Consider the following 24,828-nt stretch of genomic DNA (forward strand, 5'->3'; position numbering starts at 1 on the left):
TCTCTATTTAACATACATGCTACTTTTATATACACTGCTCAAAAAAATAAAAGGGAACACTTAAACAACACAATGTAACTCCAAGTCAATCACACTTCTGTGTAATCAAACTGTCCACTTAGAAAGCAACACTGATTGACAATACATTTCACATGCTGTTGTGCAAATGGAATAGACAACAGGTGGAAATTATAGGCAATTAGCAAGACACCCCCAATAAAGGAGTGGTTCTGCAGTTGGGGACCACAGACCACTTCTCAGTTCCTATGCTTCCTGGCTGATGTTTTGGTCACTTTTGAATGCTGGTGGTGCTTTCACTCTAGTGGTAGCATGAGACGGGGTCTACAACCCACACAAATGATTCAGGTAGTGCAGCTCATCCAGGATGGCACATCAATGCGAGCTGTGGCAAGAAGGTTTGCTGTGTCTGTCAGCGTAGTGTCCAGAGCATGGAGGCGCTACCAGGAGACAGGCCAGTACATCAGCAGACGTGGAGGAGGCCGTAGGAGGGCAACAACCCAGCAGCAGGACCGCTACCTCCGCCTTTGTGCAAGGAGGAGCAGGAGGAGCACTGCCAGAGCCCTGCAAAATTACATTTACATTTACGTCATTTAGCAGACGCTCTTATCCAGAGCGACTTACAAATTGGTGCTTTCACCTTATGACATCCAGTGGAACAGCCACTTTACAATAGTGCATCTAGGTCTTTTAAGGGGGGTGAGAAGGATTACTTTATCCTATCCTAGGTATTCCTTAAAGAGGTGGGGTTTCAGGTGTCTCCGGAAGGTGGTGATTGACTCCGCTGTCCTGGCGTCGTGAGGGAGTTTGTTCCACCATTGGGGGGCCAGAGCAGCGAACAGTTTTGACTGGGCTGAGCGGGAACTGTACTTCCTCAGTGGTAGGGAGGCGAGCAGGCCAGAGGTGGATGAACGCAGTGCCCTTGTTTGGGTGTAGGGCCTGATCAGAGCCTGGAGGTACTGAGGTGCCGTTCCCCTCACAGCTTAGTAGGCAAGCACCATGGTCTTGTAGCGGATGCGAGCTTCAACTGGAAGCCAGTGGAGAGAGCGGAGGAGCGGGGTGACGTGAGAGAACTTGGGAAGGTTGAACACCAGACGGGCTGCGGCGTTCTGGATGAGTTGTAGGGGTTTAATGGCACAGGCAGGGAGTCCAGCCAACAGCGAGTTGCAGTAATCCAGACGGGAGATGACAAGTGCCTGGATTAGGACCTGCGCCGCTTCCTGTGTGAGGCAGGGTCGTACTCTGCGGATGTTGTAGAGCATGAACCTACAGGAACGGGCCACCGCCTTGATGTTATTTGAGAACGACGGGGTGTTGTCCAGGATCACGCCAAGGTTCTTAGCGCTCTGGGACGAGGACACAATGGAGTTGTCAACCGTGATGGCGAGATCATGGAACGGGCAGTCCTTCCCCGGGAGGAAGAGCAGCTCCGTCTTGCCGAGGTTCAGCTTGAGGTGATGATCCGTCATCCACACTGATATGTCTGCCAGACATGCAGAGATGCGATTCGCCACCTGGTCGTCAGAAGGGGGAAAGGAGAAGCCTTCAGCCACCCAAAATGAACTCCAGCAGGCCACGAATGTGCATGTGTCTGCTCAAACGGTCAGAAACAGACTCCATGAGGGTGGTATGAGGACCCGACGTCCACAGGTGGGGGTTGTGCTTACAGCCCAACACCGTGCAAGACGTTTTTCATTTGCCAGAGAACACCAAGATTGGCAAATTCGCCACTGGCGCCCTGTGCACTTCACAGATGAAAGCAGGTTCACACTGAGCACATGTGACAGACGTGACAGTCTGGAGACGCCGTGGAGAACGTTCTGCTGTCTGCAACATCCTCCAGCATGACTGCAACATCCTCCAGCATGACCGGTTTGGCGGTGGGTCAGTCATGGCATTTCTTTGGGGGGCCGCACAGCCCTCCATGTGCTCGCCAGAGGTAGCCTGACTGCCATTAGGTACCGAGATGAGATCCTCAGACACCCTGTGAGACCATATGCTAGTGCGGTTGGCCCTGGGTTCCTACTAATGCAAGACAATGCTAGACCTCGTGGCTGGAGTGTCAGCAGTTCCTGCAAGAGGAAAGCATTGATGCTATGGACTGGCCCGCCCGTTCCCCAAACCTGAATCCAATTGAGCACATCTGGGACATCATGTCTCGCTCCATCCACCAACGCCACGTTGCACCACAGACTGTCCAGGAGTTGGCGGATGCTTTAGTCCAGGTCTGGGAGGAGATCCCCCAGGAGACCATCCGCCACCTCATCAGGAGCATGCCCAGGCGTTGTAGGGAGGTCATACATGCACGTGGAGGCCACACACACTACTGAGCCTCATTTTGACTTGTTTTAAGGACATTACATCAAAGTTGGATCAGCCTGTAGTGCGGTTTTCCACTTTAATTTTGAGTGTGACTACAAATCCGGACCTCCATGGGTTGATAAATTTGATTTCCATTGATCATTTTTGTGTGATTTTGTTGTCGGCACATTCAACTATGTAAAGAAAGTATTTAATACGAATATTTAATTCATTCAGACCTAGGATGTGTTATTTTAGTGTTCCCTTTATTTTTTTGAGCAGTGTATAACAATACATTACCAAACAAAGTCTTTAATCCCAGCCTTCAGCCACCCTCAGCCCATCCCACCTATCACCATAAACTGCCCTTGTTTGGTTTCCATGTGCCGTATATTTTTTAATTGAGTTGTGATGTTTTAAAAACTGTTTGAATCTTTCTAATCGTATATTATCCACAGATTGCGAGCTAAAGATGAAAACCTTTCCTACGAGTATTATTGTATTATTTATTGATTGGCTATGGCTTTCCAGATCGCCCAACACTGCTATTTGTTAAGGTTCATTTTAAGTGCATGTTGTGATTTTTTTTAACCATTCCTGAAACTGTGACTAGAAACAAGCTACATAGGGGCAATACCAGAATAAGTGATCTATTGATTCTGTCTCTTCGCAACAAAATCTACAGAGCTGAGATTGTTGTATGCCCCATATACAGTGGGGAGAACAAGTATTTGATACACTGCCGATTTTGCAGGTTTTCCTACTTACAAAGCATGTAGAGGTCTGTAATTTTTTGTCATAGGTACACTTCAACTATGAGAGACGGAATCTAAAACAAAAATCCAGAAAATCACATTGTATGATTTGTAAGTAATTAATTTGCATTTTATTGCATGACATAAGTATTTGATCACTTACCAACCAGTAAGAATTCCGGCTCTCCCAGACCTGTTAGTTTTTCTTTAAGCCCTCCTGTTCTCCACTCATTACCTGTATTAACTGCACCTGTTTGAACTCGTTACCTGTGTAAAAGACACCTGTCCACACACTCAAACAAACAGACTCCAACCTCTCCACAATGGCCAAGACCAGAGAGGGTGTAAGGACATCAGGGATAAAATTGTAGACCTGCACAAGGCTGGGATGGGCAACAGGACAATAGGCAAGCAGCTTGGTGAGAAGGCAACAACTGTTGGCATAATTATTAGAAAATGGAAGAAGTTCAAGATGACGGTCAATCACCCTCGGTCTGGGAATCCATGCAAGATCTCACCTCGTGGAGCAACAATGATGAGGAAGGTGAGGGTTCAGCCCAGAACTACACGGTAGGACCTGGTCAATGACCTGAAGAGAGCTGGGACCACAGTCTCAAAGAAAACAATTAGTAACACACTACGCCGTCGTGGATTAAAATCCTGCAGCGCACGCAAGGTCCCGCTGCTGAAGCCAGCGCATGTCCAGGCCCGTCTGAAGTTTGCCAATGACCATCTGGATGATCCAGAGGAGGAATGGGAGAAGGTCATGTGGTCTGATGAGACAAAAATAGAGCTTTTTTCTCTCAACTCCACTCGCCATGTTTGGAGGAAGAAGAAGGATGAGTACAACCCCAAGAACACCATCCCAACCGTGAAGCATGGAGGTGGAAACATCATTCTTAAGGGGATGCTTTTCTGCAAAGGGGACAGGACGACTGCACCGTATTCAGGGGAGGATGGATGGGGCCATGTATCGCAAGATCTTGGCCAACAACCTCCTTCCCTCAGTAAGAGCATTGAAGATGGGTCGTGGCTGGGTCTTCCAGCATAACAACGACCCGAAAAACACACAGCCAGGGCAACTAAGGAGTGGCTCCGTAAGAAGCATCTCAAGGTCCTGGAGTGGCCTAGCCAGTCTCCAGACCTGAACCCAATAGAAAATCTTTGGAGGGACCTGAAAGTCTGTATTGTCCAGCGACAGCCCCGAAACCTGAAGGATCTGGAGAAGGTCTGTATGGAGGAGTGGGCCAAAATCCCTGCTGCAGTGTGTGCAAACCTGGTCAAGAACTACAGGAAACGTATGATCTCTGTAATTGCAAACAAAGGTTTCTGTATCAAATATTAAGTTCTGCTTTTCTGATGTATCAAATACTTATGTCATGCAATAAATTGCAAATTAATTACTTAAAAATCATACAATGTGATTTTCTGGATTTTTGTTTTAGATTCCGTTGCTCACATTTGAAGTGTACCTATGATAAAAATTACAGACCTCTACATGCTTTGTAAGTAGGAAAACCTGCAAAATCGGCAGTGTATCAAATACTTGTTCTCCCCACTGTATATGGGGCATACAACAATCTCAGCTCCGATTTTTCAGGTTATCAAATAATTGTTCTCCCCACTGTATCTTACAATACTCATCTCACATGTTTATACTGTATCTTATACCATTTATTGCATCTTGCCTATGCCGCTCGGTCATAGCTCATCCATATATTTATATGTACATATTCTTATTCCATCCCTTTAGATTTGTCTGTATAAAGTAGTTGTTGTGTAATTGTTAGATTACTTGTTAGATATTACTGCATTTGGTGCAATGCTTAGCTTCACTTGTGCCGAATCTTACTTTCCAGCACAACAAAAGTCCCCTCCAACAAGAGTTACTATACCTTTCAGCAATATTTTTTGTGATTAACTGGAACACGCGGAAAACACAAATACACCTATGTCCACGCTCGAGAAATTAATTATGACCAAGTCTACTCGCTCCTGAATGCGATAGACAAAAATAACACTACATTGGGCCCAACAAGTATTTTTCTCAGAATGCCTTTTGTTTAATGAGTTACCATTTCCATAATATATCGATTTCATAGTCACCAATTCATTCATTTCATCAGTCTCATTCTGAACATCGCATAATTCGGAAATCTGCACAAACCCAGGTATCACTAATAATTCCGTACCACACATTGAGTTGATTATTTATTAACAAGCTAAACGATAACATAAGATACATATACACAAACAGTCTAGGTTATTGGTTAGAACTTCATACAATGGCAACAGGTCCCTAGTGGACCAACACAAGATAGAGATTTACATAGACAGAAAGAGAAAGAGAGAAATTCAACACTTGGATACATTTGTAAACTATGCTTAGTTTCAGCCCTAGTTTCAGCCCTAACACCTTGCCCTGAACTGCCCCTGTTATGGGTTAAAAGTGTAATGCATGTATTTACGTGTTGAAAGTCTCCGTTGGGTATCTCTTTGTGGGTCGAGTTCCGATTAGTGGGAAAGGTTTGGCCAACGCCTTGTTCATTCGTCTTCAGGTGCAAGTCTCTGATTCTCCAAACGATGTCAATGTCCTTTCTCATAGTTGTCAGTTTCCTTGCACTCGTTCTGTGAGAGTGGGCTTCTGAGGAGGCTAATCAGGCGTGTCGATGCTCCCGGCGTGGGTAAGAGGGCTGTGTAGACAACCGGTGACTTGAAAAGAATAACCGGATGGTTCTGCTTAAATTCAACGTCCTAGATACAGTACTTAGAATAGCTTCTCCACCATAAACTTGATTGTTCAGAGATTTACTTTGTCTTCAACCTCGTGTTGCGTTTCGGGGTCACGACTAGTCGTAGACCTCAGCGCGTGGTCAACTTAGTCTGATATGTAAATTCTTAACTCATGTTTTATACCCTAGAGTAGAAAGGGGCGTTTCCATCTTTATGACACACACTGGGTTCCCTGGGGCGTAGCTAGTTACAAAGTATTAGGATATTCTATGATCTCGTTTGGACAACTAAAATCAGTCTTATCACCAAAACGTTCTCTTTCATCTGGATATTTTCTACACAAAGTATGTAAACATCACATATACAGTATGAAAACTCTTCAAGTTAATGTTTTTGTTAACATCCTCAACTTTTAATAACATAAAATGTACATTAATTTTCATATTGTTTCCACCATTTGGCTGATCAAATATACATGTCCCAAAGTCCATTTATTTGATGCTCTGTAGTTTTGGGCTGTAAACTCTTCCTAATGCACACAGACATTCCAGTCTCACACAGAGAACAGAATGGAGTTGGGCTGTTGCCTTATAATTTACGATGGGCATGAGGTCATACACACCCCCCGTCAATCCCTCTATACTTCTCCCCCACTGTGGGAGGGAGAGATCGCTCTGTAGAACCGGGATCCACTGTAACCTGATCCTCACAGGACCGTCATGACAGTCCCCCTCTGGTGGGTTCAACTTGGAAGGATCCTGCATTTTGCAACCCACCATAAGAATGACCATCGGATGTCAACAATTATATATACACAGTGTGGGCCATTTGTTTGTAGGAATATGAATGGGATCAAATTTGGTTTATATATAGACACATTAAAACAGTTTGTTTCATTTAAAATTATACACAAGAGAAGATGTTGCCCAGAACAAATTATTGTACAAACATATCAATTAACTTCAACAGTTAGTCAACAGGTCCTGAGCACTCGGTAGCAGGTTCTCATCAAAATCTCTCTGTACTTTGCTAACTTCCTCGATCCTGACTAGTCTCCCAGTCCCTGCCGTTGAAAAACATAACCACAGCATGATGCTGTCACCACCATGCTTCACTATGCTCTGACAAATGTGAGACCTTATATAGACAGGTGTGTGCCTGTTTGAATTGAATTTACCAAGTGGACTCCAATCAAGTTGTTGAAACATCACAAGGATATTAGATTGAAACAGGATGCACCTGAGAACAAGTTTTAGTCTCATAGCAAATGGTATGAATACTTATTTATTATTTGCCAAAACATTTTTTCAATTTGTCATTATGGGCTATTGTGTGTAGATTGAGGACATTTTTAAAAATGTAATCAATTTTATGATAAGGCTGTAACATTACAAAATGTGGAAAAAGTCCAGGGGTCTGAATACTTTCCTTTTGCACTGAGTGTACAAAATATTAGGAACACCTTCCTAATATTGAGTTGCAATTCCTTTTGTCCTCAGAACAGCCTCAATTCGTCAGGCCATGAACTCTATATGGTGTGGAAAGAAACCCACAGGGATGCTGGGCCATGACTCCAATGCTTCCCACAGTTGTGCCAAGTTGGCTAGGAGTGAATATCTCTTCCCACAGATGTTCAATTGGATCGAGATCTGGTGACACGGCAGGCTACTGCAGTAAGCTGAATTCATTTATGTTCGTGGAAGCGTTCCTGGACAAGCCTTGGGGCATAATCCTGCTGAAAAAAATCTATTTGCAGATGGATACATTGCTGCCATGAAGGGAGGCACCTGATTGGCAATGATGTATAAATATCCTGTGGCATTCAAATGTTGTTCCACTTTTATCAAGGGGCCCAATGTGTGCCCTGAAAACACACCCCAACCATCACACCACCAGCCTGCAATGCTGACACATGGCATGGATGCATGTACTCATGGTTTTCTCCATACCCTAGTCTTCCCATCAGCATGACACAGCAGGAACTGGGATTATCTAGACCAGTGGATCCCAAAATGTTTATAGTCCCGGACTCCTTCAAACATTCAACCTCGAGCTGCGTACCCCCTCTAGCACCAGGGTCAGCGCACTCAAATATTATAAGCCACACACACAATAGGATACATTTATTAAACATAAGAAATTAGTGTGAGTTGTTGTCACAACCCGGCATGTTGGAAGTGACAAAGAGCTCTTATAGGACCAGGGCACAAATAATAATACATTTCGTTCTTTAACCATTTTACATATAAAACCTTACTTGTTAATTGAAAATTGTGAATAACTCACCACAGGTTAATGAGAAGGTTGTGCTTGAGAGGATGCACATAGCAATGTTGGTTTGTATTGGAGAGTCTCCGTCTTAAATCATTTTCCACACACAGTCTGTACCTGTATTTAGTTTTTATGCTAGTGAGGGCCGAGAATTCACTCTCACATAAGTATGTGGTCGCAAAGGGCATCAGTATCTTTACAGCGCAATTTGCCAAGGCAGGATACTCTGAGCGCATCCAAATCCAGAAATCTGGCAGTGGCTTCTGATTAAATTCCATTTCCACAGATCCGCTTTTTGTAATTTTGATGAGGCTCTCCTGATCAGATATCGGTAAGTGGACTGGAGGCGGGGCATAGAAGGGATAACGAATCCAGCTGTTTGTGTCATCCGTTTCGCGAAAGTACCTGTGTAATTGCGCACCCAACTCACTCAGGTGCTTCGCAAGATCACATCTGACATTGTTCATGAGCTTAGGGTCATTTTCACACACAAAAATATCATACAATGATGGAAAGACCTGTGTGTTGTCCTTGTTAATGCAGACAGAGAAGAGCGCAAACTTCTTAATCATAGCCTCAATTTTGTCCCGCACATTGAATATAGCTGCAGAGTCCCTGTAATCCTAGATTCAGATCATTCAGGTGAGAAAAACCATCACCCAGAGAGGCCAGTCATGTGAGGAACTGATCATGCAAGCAGTCAGACAAGTGAAAATTATGGTCAGTAAAAAAAAAAAACTAAGTACGTCTCTCAATTTCAAAAAACGTGTCAATACTTTGCCCCTTGATGACCAGCGCACTTCTGTATGTTGTAAAAGCGTTGCATGGTCGCTGCCCATATCATTGCATAGTGTAGAAAATGCACAAGAGTTCAGGGGCCTTGCTTTAACAAAGTGAATCATTTTCACTGTAGTGTCCAAAACATCTTTCAAGCTGTCAGGCATTCCCTTGGTAGCAAGAGCCTCTCGGTGGATGTTGCAGTGTACCAAAGTAGCGTCGGGAGCAACTGCTTGCACCAGCGTTACCACTCCACTATGTCTCCCTGTCATGGCTTTCGCGCCATCAGTACAGATACCAACACATCTTGACCACCAAAGTCCATTTGATGTCACAAAGCTGTCCAGTACTTTAAAAAGGTATCCTGTTGTCCTGGTTTCCAGTAGTTTGCAGAAGAGGATGTCTTCCTTAATTAGTATATACGAAGCAGTAATTGTATCAAAACATTTTTTTTTCTTTTTTTTTTTTACACCCCTTTTTCTCCCCAATTTCGTGGTATCCAATTGTTGTAGTAGCTACTATCTTGTCTCATCGCTACAACTCCCGTACGGGCTCGGAAGAGACGAAGGTTGAAAGTCATGCGTCCTCCGATACACAACCCAACCAGCCGTACTGCTTAACACAGCGCGCATCCAACCCGGAAGCCAGCATCCAGCACCTGGCAACCTTGGTTAGCGCACACTGCGCCCGGCCCGCCACAGGAGTCGCTGGTGCGCGATGAGACAAGGACATCCCTACCGACCAAGCCCTCCCTAACCCGGACGACGCTAGGCCAGTTGTGCGTCGCCCCACGGACCTCCCGGTCACGACAGAGCCTGGGCGCGAACCCCGGGACTCTGATGGCACAGCTGGCGCTGCAGTACAGCGCCCTTAACCACTGCGCCACCCGGGAGGCATCAAAACATCTCTTGCCATGTCACCAATGCGGTATAGTTTTTTGGGGCCTTTCCTCCAGCCATATCCACGGAAGCAGGAAGAATGAAGTCCTCCACAATAGTATGGTGCTTGCCTGTCCTAGCCACTCGGTAGCTCACCGTATAAGACGCTTCTAGCCCCTTCTTATTAATGGTATCTGTTGCTTTAATAGGTGTCTTACTACTCGAAAGTTGTCTTAATTCTTGCTCAAAAAACTCCTGTGGCTTATTTTTCAATTTGGCATGCTTTTTTCTAAATGTCTGCGCAAGAGTGAAGGTTTCAGTTGTGAGCTATAAACACACTTTGGCTGAGGAAAGGCACTATTCCCAATATAAGTGAACCCCAAATCAATGTAGGTCTCATCATATTTGCACCTCTTCGATGGTCCAACATCCCTGTCTGTTGTTCGGTGCTTTCCCAGGTAAAGGGGCAGTAGCTCTTCGGCTGCATCAGATTCACAACTGTCAGCAAAATTGCAAAATTGACAAGATGCTCACTGATCATTCCATAACGCTCCCTGTTCTCTGCATTGTTCTCTCACAGTGAGAAACAATAAGACTAAAAGTGTTCTATACATTCTTCATTTGATCCAATTCAACATTGCAAATTATTTTATGAGAAGAATTAAGTGGAGTGACTAATCTCAGCTGGTCTGAGAGAACTGATGAGGCTTCTCTCAAGTGTGTAGCCGTTGGTGTGTTTTTACATTGCCCAATCGGGAGAAGCTCTTGCTACAGTAAGAGCAGAAGAAAGGCCACTCTCCCGTGTATATTCTTTGAAGATTGTTTAGCTCAGCTGATTATTTAAAACTGTGGAAACTGTCATTGCAGTAGTAAGGCTACTCTCCTTTATGTATACCTTGGTGTCTTTTTAAGTGGCCCAGTTGAGAGAAACTCTTTCTACAGTCAGAGCAGGAGTAAGGCTTCTCTCCTGTGTGTATACGTTTATGATTTTTTAGGTTGCACGGTTGAGAGAAACTCGCCCCACAGTCAGAGCAGGAGTAAGGCTTCTCTCCTGTGTGTATACGTTCATGTTGTTTTAAGTTTCCCAGTTGAGAGAATCTCGCCCCACAGTCAGAGCAGAAGTAAGGCTTCTCTCCTGTGTGTGTTCTCTGATGAACTTTAAGCTCAGATGATGTTGTGAAGCATTTTCCACAGCCAGAGCAGGAGTAAGACTTTTCTCCTGTGTGTATACGTTCATGCTGTTTCAGGTGGCTCGATTGAGAGAAACTCTTCCTACAGTCAGAGCAGGAGTAAGGCTTCTCTCCTGTGTGTATACGTTCATGCTGTTTTAGGTGGCTCAGTTGAGAGAAACTCGCCCTACAATCAGAGCAGGAGTATGGCTTCTCTCCTGTGTGTGTTCTCTGGTGAACTTTTAGCTCACCTGATGTGGTGAAGCATTTTATACAATTAGAGCAGGAGTAAGGCTTCTCTCCTGTATGTATACGTTCATGTATTTTTAGATCGCCCTGTCGAGAAAAACTCTTTCCACAATCAGAGCAGGAGTAAGGCTTATCTCCTGTATGTATATGCTCATGTGTTTTAAAGTGGCCCCGTCGAGAAAAACTCTTTCCACAATCAGAGCAGGAGTAAGGCTTCTCGCCTGTGTGTACACGTTCATGTTGTTTTAAGTTTCCCAGATGAGAGAAACTCGCCCTACAGTCAGAGCAAAAGTAAGGCTTCTCTCCTGTGTGTGTTCTCTGGTGAACTTTTAGTTCAGATGATGTTGTGAAGCATTTTATGCAGTCAGAGCAGGAGTACGGCTTCTTTCCTGTGTGTATGCGTTCATGCTGTTTTAGGTGGCTCAGTTGAGAGAACCTCTTCCTACAGTCAGAGCAGGAGTATGGCTTCTCTCCTGTGTGTGTTCTCTGGTGAATTTTTAGCTCACCTGATGTGGTGAAGCATTTTACACAATTAGAGCAGGAGTAAGGCTTCTCTCCTGTATGTATACGTTTGTGTGTTTTTAGGTCGCCCCGTCGAGAGAAACTCTTTCCACAGTCAGAGCAGAAGTAAGGCTTCTCTCCTGTGTGTACTCTCTGATGAACTGTCATAGCCTTTGATGTTGTGAAATTCTTCCCACAGTCAGTGCAGAAATACAGATTCTCTCCTGTATGTATTTTTAGGTGTATTTTTAGCTTTGATAGAATTGGGAAACTCTCCTCACAATGTGGGCAGTGGTGAGACCTCTTAGCTCTGTGATCTTCCTGCTGTTGCTCTCTGGATGTAGAGAATGTCTCAACGTGGTCTCCTGTGTGAACATCAGAAGAACCAGTCAGTTGGTATATACAGTACCAGTCAAAAGTTGACACACCTACTCATTCAAGGGTTTCTTTATTTTTGCTATTTTCTACAACATCAAAACTATGAAATAACATATATAGAATCATGTAACCGAAAAATTGTTAAACGAATCAAAATATCTTGTAGTTTGCCTTAACAGTTTTGCACACTCTTGGCATTCTCTCAACTACCTTCACCTGGAATGCTTTTCCAACAGTTTGAAGGACTTCCCACATATGCTGAGCAAATTGTTGGCTGCTTTTCCTTCACTCTGCAATCCAACTCATCCCAAACCATCTCAATTGGGTTAATGTCTGGTGATTGTGGAGGCCAGGTCATCTGATGCAGTACTCCATTACTCTCCTTCTTGGTCAAATAGCCCTTACACAGCCTGGGGGTGTGTTGGGTCATTGTCTTGTTGAAAAACAAATTGAGTCCCACTAAGCCCAAACCAGATGGAATGGCATCTCACTGCAGAATGCTGTGGTAGCCATGCTGGTTACATGTGCCTTGAATTCTAAATAAATCAGACAGTGTCACCAGCAAAGCACCGCCACAACATCACACCTCCTCCATGCTTCACGGTAGGAAATACACATGCGGAGATCATCCAGTCACCTACTCTGCGTCTCACAAAGACACGCGGTTGGAAGCAAAAATCTGAAATTTGGACTCATCAGACCAAAGGACAGATTTCCACAGGTCTAATGTCCATTGCTCGTGTTTCTTGGCCCAAGTAAGTCTCTTCTTATTGGTGTGCTTTAGTAGTGGTTTCTTTGCATCAATCCAACCATGAAGGCCTGATTCACACAGTGTCCTCTGAGCAGTTGATGTGTCTGTTACTTGAACTCTGAAGCATTTATTTGGGCTGCAATTTGAGGCTGGTAACTCTAACTTATCCCCTGCAGCAGAGGTAACTCTGGGTCTTCCTTTCCTGTGGTGGTCCTCATGAAAGCCAGTTTTATCATAGCGCTTGATGGTTTTTGCGACTGCACTTGAAGAAACAGTCAAAGTTCTTGAAATTTTCCAGATTACTTTAAGACCTGAAGCTCAGTCAATGATGGAATGTCATTCCTCTTTGCTTATTTGAGCTTCTCTTGCCATAATATGGACTTGGTCTTTTACCAAACAGGGCTCTCTTCTGTATACCCCCCCTACCTTGTCACAACACAACTGATTGGCTCAAACGCATTAAGGTAAGATATTCCACAAATTAACTTAAGGCACTTCTGTTAATTTAAATGCCTTCCGGGTGACTACCTCATGAAGCTGGTTGAGAGAATGCCAAGAGTGCAAAGCTGTCATCAAGGCAAAGGGTGGCTACTTTGAAGAATCTCAAATCTATTTTGATTTGTTTAACACTTTTTTTGTTTACTACATGATTCCCTGTGTGTTATTTCATAGTTTTGATGTCTTCGCTATTATTCTACAATGTAGAAAGAAAGAAAAACCTTTGAATGAGTAGGTGTATCCAAACTTTTGACTGGTACTGTACATGTCAATCAAATTTATTTGACAATGCCCTTAAAACATCAGCAGTTGAAAAAGTGACGAAAAAGAAGAAACGTAGAGGAACAAGGTTCAAAGGGGTGGCCAGTCCTCTTCTGGCTGTACCGGGTGACATATGTATTCATATCAGTAGGTTGTACAATACAGGGGAATAAAACTATTCTAAAAGTGGGTAAGAGATGAAAGCTAAAAAGGGGAGTGTCATCCTCCACTCACTATCACAAGGGTTAGTAACTACACAGATTAATTTCATAGAACTTTAAAACACTGGCAGCTTGTCTATTTCACTTCTTTCGTCTACTCTCTGAACACTCCAGACAGCCCGGTGAATAAAACAAATGTTGGCAATACTGGTGTCAAACCATGCAAGTGTCAGTAGCATGAAATAACATCTACCTTCTCACTGAAACAGTTCTACTGCAACTTTTCATACACAGTGGGAAGTTGGAACGAACAACACACTTAGATAGAATCTGTGCTTACCATGAGAAACAGATGTCCCAATCTTCTCCTCCACTTCATCTTTAATGTTGGCATTCAGCTCCAGTGTTTGACTGCAGTCTTCCAGCTTCACTGATGTCATCTCTGGATCCTGCAGTGCAAACTGGGCTCCGCTGTCACAATCAGGACCCCGTGACTGTAGGTTTGGACTCAGTGTGGAAGGAGAGAGGCAGGTTGCGTCTGTCCTCACTGCTGATATTACCGGCCTCAGACTTGATCTGAGTCGGCCTGTAGTAACAATGAGAAACAGACAAGTTATTGTCTTGACAGTTCCAGAACTTTCTTTATTCTCTAAAAATATATTATTTCTTCTTGTTCAATTATCTAATTCAGTGCTTGACTCCCTGACCAAGGCCCTTCTCCCCCGATATCTCAGTTTAGCCGGGCGGCCAGATCTATAAAAAAAAAAAAAGTAAAAGTATTGGTGGTTCCAAACTTTTTAAGAATGATGGAGGCCTTTCGATCATATCCTTGGACTAAAATGATTGCTCATGATGGTCGGCTTTCACACGAACATCTTGTGCAAAGGGCCTTTGGGTAACAAAGCACATATTCAACGGCATCCCTTTTCCTCATGGAGGCTGTTCATTTCTGATCTTTGATACTTTTATTGGTTTGTAACCGTATCATGGTTAATATTATATGTGAAGGCCACTTTGTTACTTGGTAGCTACTAGCAAAAGACCCTGTGTTGTGGATCATCTACAACTATTTTGGACTGTCCATACTGTAACGTTGGTCTCAGGCTTCACTAACTAGCGTTACTGTTATAGGTGGAGCTATTCTTTCCTACTTTTCAACAACGAATAGGACGTGATATTTCACATATCTTGCTAGATACGCCTTTTGTTGTGATATATCACATATCATCTTGCCAGATATGCCTTTTGTTGTGGTATATCACATATCATCTTGCTAGATATGCCTTTTGTTTTGCTCGTGAGGAGTAATGGCAGAGAGAAGGCAGGAGACACTTTGTTTTGTTTAGCGTCGTTAGGTTAGACTGCTCCCTTTAATGGATCAGTCGTCCACCAGGCTACGATTAGGGGGCGGTGGGAGGGGAAGCGTTGGGAGTCTCGGTTAGGGAGACAGTGGAATGGGGTTCAGTGTTCTACTGTTAGGATAGATTTATGGTTTGTTTGTTCCAACAGATCTTTACATATTTTTCCTCACTACAAAATATTAATGCGGTCCTTGTGGTTACTAAACATATTTTAGATATATCTTTATGCTATAGCTTATTCCATGTTTATATCTTGGTTAAATGACTTCAAATGCAAAACTGAAATGTACTTTGTAGAATGTCAGTGGAGTTTGTAAACCATCTAAGCTTAAAACAGGTGATTACTGGGATTAAACAACTTCATCTATTGTGTTCCTACAAGAAACTCACTTGTTGAAGGAGGAGATACTTAAAGTATGCAGGAGATGGTTTCCTGTTTCTCCTCTCATTCTCATGGTGTTATCGTTTTAATTCACTAATCGGTTCCATTTCAAGTGGATAATATAACTGATACATCTGGTAGATATATTTTGATACAGGAAACTTTTTTGAATGAGCATATTAATCTACGGTAGTTAATGTTTATGGTCCTGATGATGATGATAATCCCAAATTAAGCCCCACAAATTTGACCCCAATACTCCAGAAATGTGTGTTAAATGTAACACGCATTTTGTGGGAATGTGCTGAGATAAACGTTTGAGCTCAGTACTGTGCTATATCTCTGAGATGACCTCTACCACAATACCACTAATCCCAAAACTATACCTCCTAAATCTTTACCCAGAGAATATCTCTTTACATAGGAGAGAAAAGAAAATGGTTGACCTCTGTCTATTTCAAGCTAGACGTTCAATTGCTCTCGACTGGATGCATGTCAGTTCCCCCCTCACTTGGTCATTGGTTAAAATAATTCACGTCAAGTCTGGTTCTTGTTGAATATACTTATATAGTGAAAAAGAAGAGTTTGTAATATTTGAGATCAGTGTTGTGAGTTTTTACAAACCGGTGATATTGTAGAGGCATTGGAACTGTAAATCCTCTATTTTTATTGGCTCTAGTTCTTAGAGGTATCTGCATTATCTGCATATTACACGTTTTATTTGGAAATGTTTTGGTACCCTTTCCCAGATCTGTGCCTCAACATAATCCTTTCATGGAGCTCTACGGACAATTCTTTCGACCTCATATGGCTTGGTTTTTTCTCTGACATGCTCTGTCAAATGTGGGACCTTGTATACAGGTGTGTTCCTTTCTAAATCTTGTCCAATCAATGTAATTCACCACAGGTGGAATATCAATCAAGTTGTAGAAACATCTCAAGGATGATCAATGGAAACAGGATGCACCTGAGCTCAATGTTGAGTCTCATAGCAAAGGGTCTGAATACTTATGTAAATAAAGGTATTTCTGTTTTGAATTTTTAATACATGTACAAACATTTCTATAAACCTGTGTTTCCTTTGAGGTACATTGATGACCTTTTTTTAATCAATTTTAGAATAAGGCTGAAACGTAACAAAATGTGGAAATAGTCAAGGGGTCTGAATACTTTCCGACTGCACTGTATGTATTCATAGAAGAAAGCTGTGCAAAACAAAAGGGGAATAAAACTATTCTAAAAGTGGGTAAGATGGGGCGTGTCGTCCTCCACTCACTATCACAAGGGTTAGTAACTACACAGACTCATTTCATATCATCCTCCACTCACTATCACAAGGGTTAGTAACTACACAGACTAATTTCATATCATCCTCCACTCACTATCACAAGGGTTAGTAACTACACAGACTCATTTCATAGAACTTTAAAACACTACTTCACTAAATAATTGATCACTCCAGATATCCCAGTGAATAAAACAAATGCTGGAAATACTGGTGTCAAACCATGCACATCTCAGTAGCATGAAATAACATCTACCTACTCATTGAAACAGTTCTACAGCATCTTTTCATGCACAGTGGGAAGTTGGAACGAACAACAAACTTAGATATGTAACAGTATAACTTTAGTCCGTCCCCACGCCGCGACCCGGGCTCAAACCAGGGACCCTCTGCACACATCAACAACAGTAACCCACGAAGCATCGTTACCCATCACTCCACAAAAGCCGCGGCCCTTGCAGAGCAAGGGGAACCACTACTTCAAGGTCTCAAAGCAAGTGACGTCACCAATTGAAACGCTATTAGCGTGCACCACCGCTAACTAGCTAGCCATTTCACATTGGTTACACATAGAACCTGCTCTTACCATGACTAACAGATTTCCCAATCATCTCCTCCTCTTCTTCATCTTTAATGTTGACATTCAGCTCCAGTGTTTGACTGCAGTCTTCCAGCTTCACTGATGCCATCTCTGGATCCTGCAGAGCAACCTGGGCCTGTAGGAGAGAGGCAGACTGGGTTTGTCCTCACTGTTGATGTTACCGGCCTCAGACTTAATCTGAGTCGGCCTGTAGTAATAATGAGAAACGGACCCAAAAGTTATTGTCTTGGAAGTTCTGGCACTTAATTTATTCTCAAAAAATAATTGTTTATATTTAGGTGCAGGAGCGCTACAATACTGTTGAGCTAATATTCTGTAAGAGGAACATGAGCTCAAACAGAAATTTGAGGTGCCGGTACTCCGCTCTGGTGAGCTCCTGTCCAAGTCAAGCACTGATCCGATTTCAATAGATCTGATTCCCATTAGGACAATGTATACACTTTAAAATCAGGCTACACAACTTAAGTGCACTTAATGTATAGTAGATGTCCTGAATTCACAAATGCATAAATGACTCAAAAACATTTAGTACAAGGTTACCGTTTGTTTTAGGCAGCACTATGTACTATTTTATGAATAACCTTGTCTTCACTGTATTATTTAAATCACACCATAGTAACATTTATAGATAAAGGTAGAAACAACTGAATGTGTCTGAATATTATTACACATGTAGAAAACTATTGATCATTACATTAAGCTTCAAAACAGTGGTGGAACCGTGAAATTGTCTCTCTGCCTGGACTTTACATGTTTTGTCATTGTATTCACAGTAATGTCCCTGTATTGATGTGTAATATTGTTATTATTGTTGCAATAAAAAAATATATATAAAAAGTCCGTTGACGCAAACCGAGTGGCGCCGCCATTTTACCAGCTCGTGAATTTTACATAAAAAACAACAACTTGCAACACAAATTCAGAAATCTCAAGTAAATAGATTTATGAAATAACCTTGCGAAAATTATGTACATCCACTCAGACAAACCCTAAAGCCTCTAAATATGTAACTTAGTTATCATGTGCTTCACTCGGTTTGACACAAAAATTACACATCAAACCTTTACCAAACGTGATAATACCTTAACGGATTCATTACCTAAAATGTTATGACATATTATTTTGATATCAGAACGTTTAAACGTGCTACTACATACCTGTAGTAATAAATAGAAAAGGACACTTAGCTTATCTTCTTGACTGCATCGTCCTGGTGCTTTCTTTATACTGAATAATGGTGGGCGCCTGCCTGGAACTTCCTGTTCCCCCGCTAACACCGTCCGTGCATTTCCGGGATCCTTGGGATTGACAACTCCTCAGCAAGGAAAGTAGCTATTGGCTGTCCTAACTGTCGCTGGAAGTCGCTAAATGACGTTATCGCCCAATTTGCATAATTGACAATGTGCATGTAATTGTGATGGACGCTGTAGGAGAGGAATAACTTTGTGGGAAAGACAAAAGTGAGTAAAAAACACCCTAAATATGTTTAGAACTACAAATGAGCAAGCTGCAGAGAGTGGCACACACAGCGAATAAGAACCAGATATTTGAGGCCATACTTCTCCTTCAGCACTTTATGGACCCCATTGTTAATCCCTGTCATAACAGAGGCATTGTCAGTCCCTATCCCCAGGAGTTTCTCTTTTTTAAGACAACACTTCTCGAGGAAAGCCACAACAGCACGGGCTACAGATTTGGCATCTCCTCCCTCCAACTCAACAAGCCCCAGAAATGGTGATACAATTGTCTGCTTGGTGTCACTAAAGTACCTTATCACAACCCCCAGGTACTTAGAAACACTTACATCCGTGGACTCATCGAGGAGGCTGAAACGCTGCTCACCCACATCGACAACAAACGTTTTCAGAAAGTATGGTGCTAGAACACCATTAATCATTTCTGTGCACTTTGACCTGTGCATTTTGAAGTGGGTATCAGCAGTGGAGTCTGAGAAAGCAGCTCTACATGCTTCCCCAATGTGATCACATGCCAGCATGGAACAGTGTTCAGTGATAGCTAATGCCATGGTGGCCTCAGCCTTTTTTGCAGAGTAAATTTGTTAACCATAAATTGCAGCTTGTTTTGGGTGGAACTGTTACAAGGCTTTGCCTTTTGAGTTGTCATGTGTTTTTTTACATCACTAAGTTTGGCGTAGAAATCAGCCTTACAATACAGGCAGTATGCCCGTCCGTGTATTATCTCCAATAGACGGCTTCAACCAGCCTTTGAATTCAGGGTTTGATTCCCACTCCTTTCTGTATTTTGAGTGTACAGTTTAGACTGAGACATGATGAGCTAGCCAGCTAGATGTTTATCTTATGTCACAGAGAGGCACACACACAGTGGGACAAGGTGAGTAAGTGACTGAGGCTGTGTGAGTCAAATGCAGTGATTTATTTTTGTGCAGTGATTTATTTTAGACAAAGAACATTTCACATTTATATCCCGCCCTGAATGTAAGCCAGGGCGGGATCAGCGAGCTTCCTGCATGCGCGAGGACTGGGCTGCAAGTGAGTGCTTTGGGACGGGGGTAGGGCCCACTAAGAACAATACCTGCTTTCACGTCAGAGTCTCCAAAAGTCTCCAATAACACCAGAAAAAGTCGCTATATTTGTCACTAGTCAATTTTTTGAAAATGTGTCGCTAGAGGGGTCTGAACACTCGCTAAATATAGCGAAAAAGTCACTAAGTTGGCAACCCTGCTTGGGAAGGCCCTACCCCATTACATGATAAGGGGGTCGTAGCCTCCTCCAGGACACGTCTCCTTTGCATAGAATTGATCAAGATGTTGATTGTGTAATGCTATTTCTAAAATATTGATGATAAAATGATTGTGGGGGCTGACATGTTAGACTTCAGTACAGCTTTTCACATTATCGATCATAGTCTGCTGCTGGAAAAACGTATGTGTAATGGCTTTACACCTCCCCCTTACACCCCCTGCTATAATGTGGATAAAGAGTTAGACAAGTAACCGAAGACAGAGGGTGTTCTTTAATGTGAGCGTCTCCAACATTAGGAATTCCCCAGGGTAGCTGATTAGGCCCCTTGCTTTTTTCAATCTTTACTGATGACATGCCACTGGCTTTGAGTAAGGCCAGTGTGTCTATGGATGAGGATGACTCAACACTATACACGTCAGCTACTACAGCGACTGAAATGACTGCAACACTTGACAAAGAGCTGCAGTTAGTTTCAGAATGGGTAGGGGACAAATCATTCACTGAACGTTAAAGTCTCGTAATGAATAAGGTGGAAATTTGATTTTCCCATGATGTCAAGCAAAGAGGCACTGAGTTTGAAGGTAGGCCTTGAAATACATCTCAGGTACACCTCCAATTGACTCAAATGATGTCAATTAGCCCATCAGAAGCTTCTAAAGCCATGACATAATTTTCTGGAATTTTCCAAGCTGTTTAAAGGCACAGTCAACTTATTGTATGTAAACTTCTGACCCACTGGAATTGTGATACAGTGAATTATACGTGAAAGAATCTGTCTGTAAACAATTGTTGGAAAAATGACTTGTGTCATACACAAAGTAGATGTCCTAACCAACTTGCCAAAACTATAGTTTGTTAACAAGAAATTTGTGGAGTGGTTGAAAAACGTGTTTTAATGACTCCAACCTAAGTGTATGTAAACTTCCGACTTCAACTGTAGGTGTTCTTTTTGTCTAAGTGGGAAAGGGCAGTGTGGAGTGCAATAGAGATTGCATCATCTGTGGATATGTTGGGGTGGTATACAAATTGGAGTTGGTCTAGGGTTTCTGGGATGATGGTTTTGATGTGAGCCATGACCAACCTTTCAAAGCACTTCATGGCTACAGACGTGAGTGCCATGGGTCGGTAGTCATTTAGGCAGGTTCCCTTAGTGGGCACAGGCACCATGGTAGTCTGCTTAAAACATGTTAGTATTACAGACTCGGACAGGGAGAAGTTGAAAATGTCAGTGAAGACACTTGTTAGTTGGTCAGCGCATGCACGCAGTACACGTCCTGGTAATCCGTATGGCCCTGCGGCCTTGTTAATGTTGACCTGTCTAAAGGTCTTACTCACATTGGCTGCGGAGAGCGTGATCACACAGTCTTCCGGTACAGCTGGTGCTCTTATGCATGTTTCAGTGTTATTTGCCTCGAAGCAAGCATAGAAGTAATTTAGCTCATCTGGTAGGCTCGTGTCACTGGGCAGCTCTCGGCTGTGCTTCCCTTTGTAGTCTGTAATGGTATGCAGGCCCTGCCACATCCAACGAGCATCAGAGCCGGTGTAGTACGACTCGATTTTAGTCCTATATTGATGCTTTGGCTGTTTGATGGATCGTCGGAGGGCATAGCAGGATTTCTTATAATCTTCCGGCTTAGAGTCTCTCTCCTTGAAAGCGGAAGCTCTAGTCTTTAGCTCAGTGCGGATGCTGCCTGTAATCCGTGGTTTCTAGTTGGGGTATGTACGCACGGTCACTGTGGGGACGACGTCATCGATGAAGCCAATGACCGAATGCCCTCAACGCCATTGGAGAAATCCCGGAACACATTCCAGTCTGTGCTAGCAAAACAGTCCTGTAGCTTAGCATCTGCTTCATCTGACCACTTTTTTATTGATCTAGTCACTGGCGCTTCCTGCTTTAATGTTTGCTTGTAAGCAGGAATCAGGAGGATGGAATTATGGTCAGATTTGCCAAATGGAGGGCAAGGGAGAGCTTTGTATGCGTCTCTTGTGTGTGGAGTATAGGTGGTCCAGAGTTCTTTTCCCTCTGGTTGTACATTTAACATGCTGTTAGAAATTTGGTAAAATTGATTTAAGTTTCCCTGCATTAAAGTCTCTGGCTACTAGGAGCGCCCCATTTAAAATATATATATAAATATCACCTTTTATTTAACCAGGTAGGCCAGTTGAGAACAAGTTCTCATTTACAGTTGTGACCTGGCCAAGATAAAGCAAAGCAGTGCGACAAAAAACAACAGTTACACATGGGATAAACAAAAGTACAGTCAATAACACAATAGAAAAATCTATATACAGTGTGTGCAAATGGAGTAAGGAGATAAGGCAATAAATAGGCCAATAGTAGCGAAGTAATTACAATTTAGCAAATTAACACTGGAGCGATAGATGTGCAGATGATGATGAAATACTAGTGTGCAAAAAAAATACAATATGGGGATGAGGTAGGTAGTTGGGCTATTTACAGATGGGCTGTGTAGAGCTGCATCCTCCAGGTGAGCGTTTTCTTGTTTGCTTATGGCAGAATACAGCTAATTCAATGCTATCTTAGTGCCAACCTCTGACTGAGGTGGTATGTAAACAGCTACGAAGAATACAGATGAGAACTCTCTCGATATGTTTTTTTTGCTTATCGTGATATAATCAACCTCAGTTATTGCTCAAGACTTCCTTAGACATAGTGCAACAGCTGTTATTAAAAAAAAAAGGTACATAGTCCGCTGCCCCTTGTCTTACCAGATACCACTGTTCTATCCTGCTGGTACATCTATAACCAGCCAGCTGTATGTTGATATTGTCATCCTTCAGCCACGACTCTGTGAAGCATAAGATGTTACAGTTTTTAATGTCCCGTTGGTAGTTTAATCTTCCCCGTAGCTCGTCGATTTTATTGTCCAAAGATTGCACGTTTGCTAGCAGAATTAAGGGAAGTGGTGGTTTATTCGATCGCCTTCGAATTCTCAGCAGGCAGCCCGCTCTCCGGCCTCTCTTTCTCTGCCTCCTCTTTACGCAGATCACGGGGATTGGGGCCTGTTCCCGAGGGAGCCGTATATCCTCCGCCTCGCTCGTCAGAGTCGTGAAAGATGTCCTGATGTCTAGAAGTTATTTCGGTCATAAGAGACGGTAGCGGCAACATTATGTACAAAATGAATGAAAAAATAAGTTACAAACGAAGCAGATAAACAAACAACAAAAAACTATTGGTAAAACATCTGCCTTCTGCTCCGGCAGTGTGACTGTTTAAGGTTGTGGACAGGTGTCTTTTATACTGATAACAAGTTCAAACAGGTGCCATTAATACAGGTAACGAGTGGAGGACAGAGGAGCCTCTTAAAGAAGAAGTTACAGGTCTGTGAGAGCCATAAATCTTGCTTGTTTGTAGGTGACCAAATACTTATTTTCCACCATAATTTGCAAATAAATTCATTAAAAATCCTACAATGTGATTTTCTGGATTTTTCTTCCCTCATTTTGTCTGTCATAGTTGAAGTGTACCTATGATGAAAATTACAGGCCTCTCATATTTTTAAGTGGGAGAACTTGCACAATTGGTGGCTGACTAAATACTTTTTTGCACCACTGTATATTTTTTTTCTGATTGCTTGGTAGTGTAAACACAAAATAAATTCTAGCTGTACCAGAGTTGATCTGTACAAAGCCTTTATTATTATTATTAAAGCCATTGTATACTGTAGGCTAATTATTCAAGATAATGCTTGACTGCATTTAAATGCAGGACCAGTAGGTTGTGTGATGAAATTAAGGACTAATTGATAACAGGCCAGAAAGCTGAACAAAACCAGCATAATGACATACTAGAGAGTCTAACAAAGAACAAAACATGGTGAAGCATTTATTAGGGCTAAAGCATAGCAAAAATAAATAAAAAGAGAATTTGAGAAAATGTCACGTTGGGCAGACCGTCATCCATTTTTAGAACTTGCGAGTCAATAGGTTAAAAGGCCATTGACGTCACATGATCACCTCATTCAAAATTGCTAAGCTCCTAAACCATTCTTCTCAAAAAGGGACCACACAAATTACCACCATGCAAATTAATAATTGGTTTAGAAAACAAAATAAGAACCTAGCCTATTAAAACAGACAGAGCAGGTCATTTTGATTGTGCGACTTTAGTGACCCTTTAAGGTAGGGTGTAGTAAAAGGCTTTTCTTATGCACAACGCAACTCAGCGCGGCTGGATACAGACTGTAACCATGTATTGTGTGGTTACGGCACCACAAAACCCAGAGGACTTTGCTTTTATGGCTATGACACTCACAGCCATGATAAATGTCATAACACATGGGCTCATGTATTATTGCTTAAATATACCATGGCTGTTAGCCAATCAGCTTTCAGGGCTCAAACCACCCAGTTATTAATACAAAATATACTACAGAATAATTACATGTTTGTAGGTACCATTGACAACAGAGTACACAGTTGTGTTTCCTAATCCCCGCTTTGCGTGATGGTCGTTGAAGTTGAACAAGGACATCAGGCCATTGGTAAAGAGCCTGAAAGTCAAGCACACAATAAGATGTTCTTTGTGAATTGAACACTTTCAAACTGTTGAGGAGATAAGACTCCTGGATTTATTGTCTTTGTTGCAGACAGTTTATCACTAACGATACCTTTAAAATTACTTTCTTATTGGATCTATTCTAAAGATATGACATACCTGTCCATGACCTTGTTGGCACAGTCCTTTGTGTGCCAACAACTTTGCCTTACCACCAATGTTGCTTAACCTTAATCTGTGTCAAGAGACTGTT

The 24,828-nt window shown here is 42.6% G+C and overlaps 1 protein-coding gene across 1 annotated transcript; it reads right to left on the reverse strand.

Annotated features, from left to right (window-relative positions):
• Window positions 1-5,272: 5,272 nt before the first annotated feature.
• On the reverse strand, window positions 5,273-18,562 carry LOC135573366 (zinc finger protein 260-like). The gene is made up of 3 exons (XM_065022464.1): window positions 17,316-18,562; window positions 14,042-14,287; window positions 5,273-12,017 (listed from the first exon to the last, which is right to left on the reverse strand). Exons 1-3 carry the CDS (start codon window positions 17,416-17,418, stop codon window positions 10,609-10,611), a joined length of 1,758 nt encoding a protein of 585 aa, XP_064878536.1. The 5' UTR covers window positions 17,419-18,562; the 3' UTR covers window positions 5,273-10,608.
• Window positions 18,563-24,828: the final 6,266 nt, after the last annotated feature.

This window comes from Oncorhynchus nerka, linkage group LG2 (genome assembly GCF_034236695.1).
Source record: "Oncorhynchus nerka isolate Pitt River linkage group LG2, Oner_Uvic_2.0, whole genome shotgun sequence".
Taxonomy (NCBI): domain Eukaryota; kingdom Metazoa; phylum Chordata; class Actinopteri; order Salmoniformes; family Salmonidae; genus Oncorhynchus; species Oncorhynchus nerka.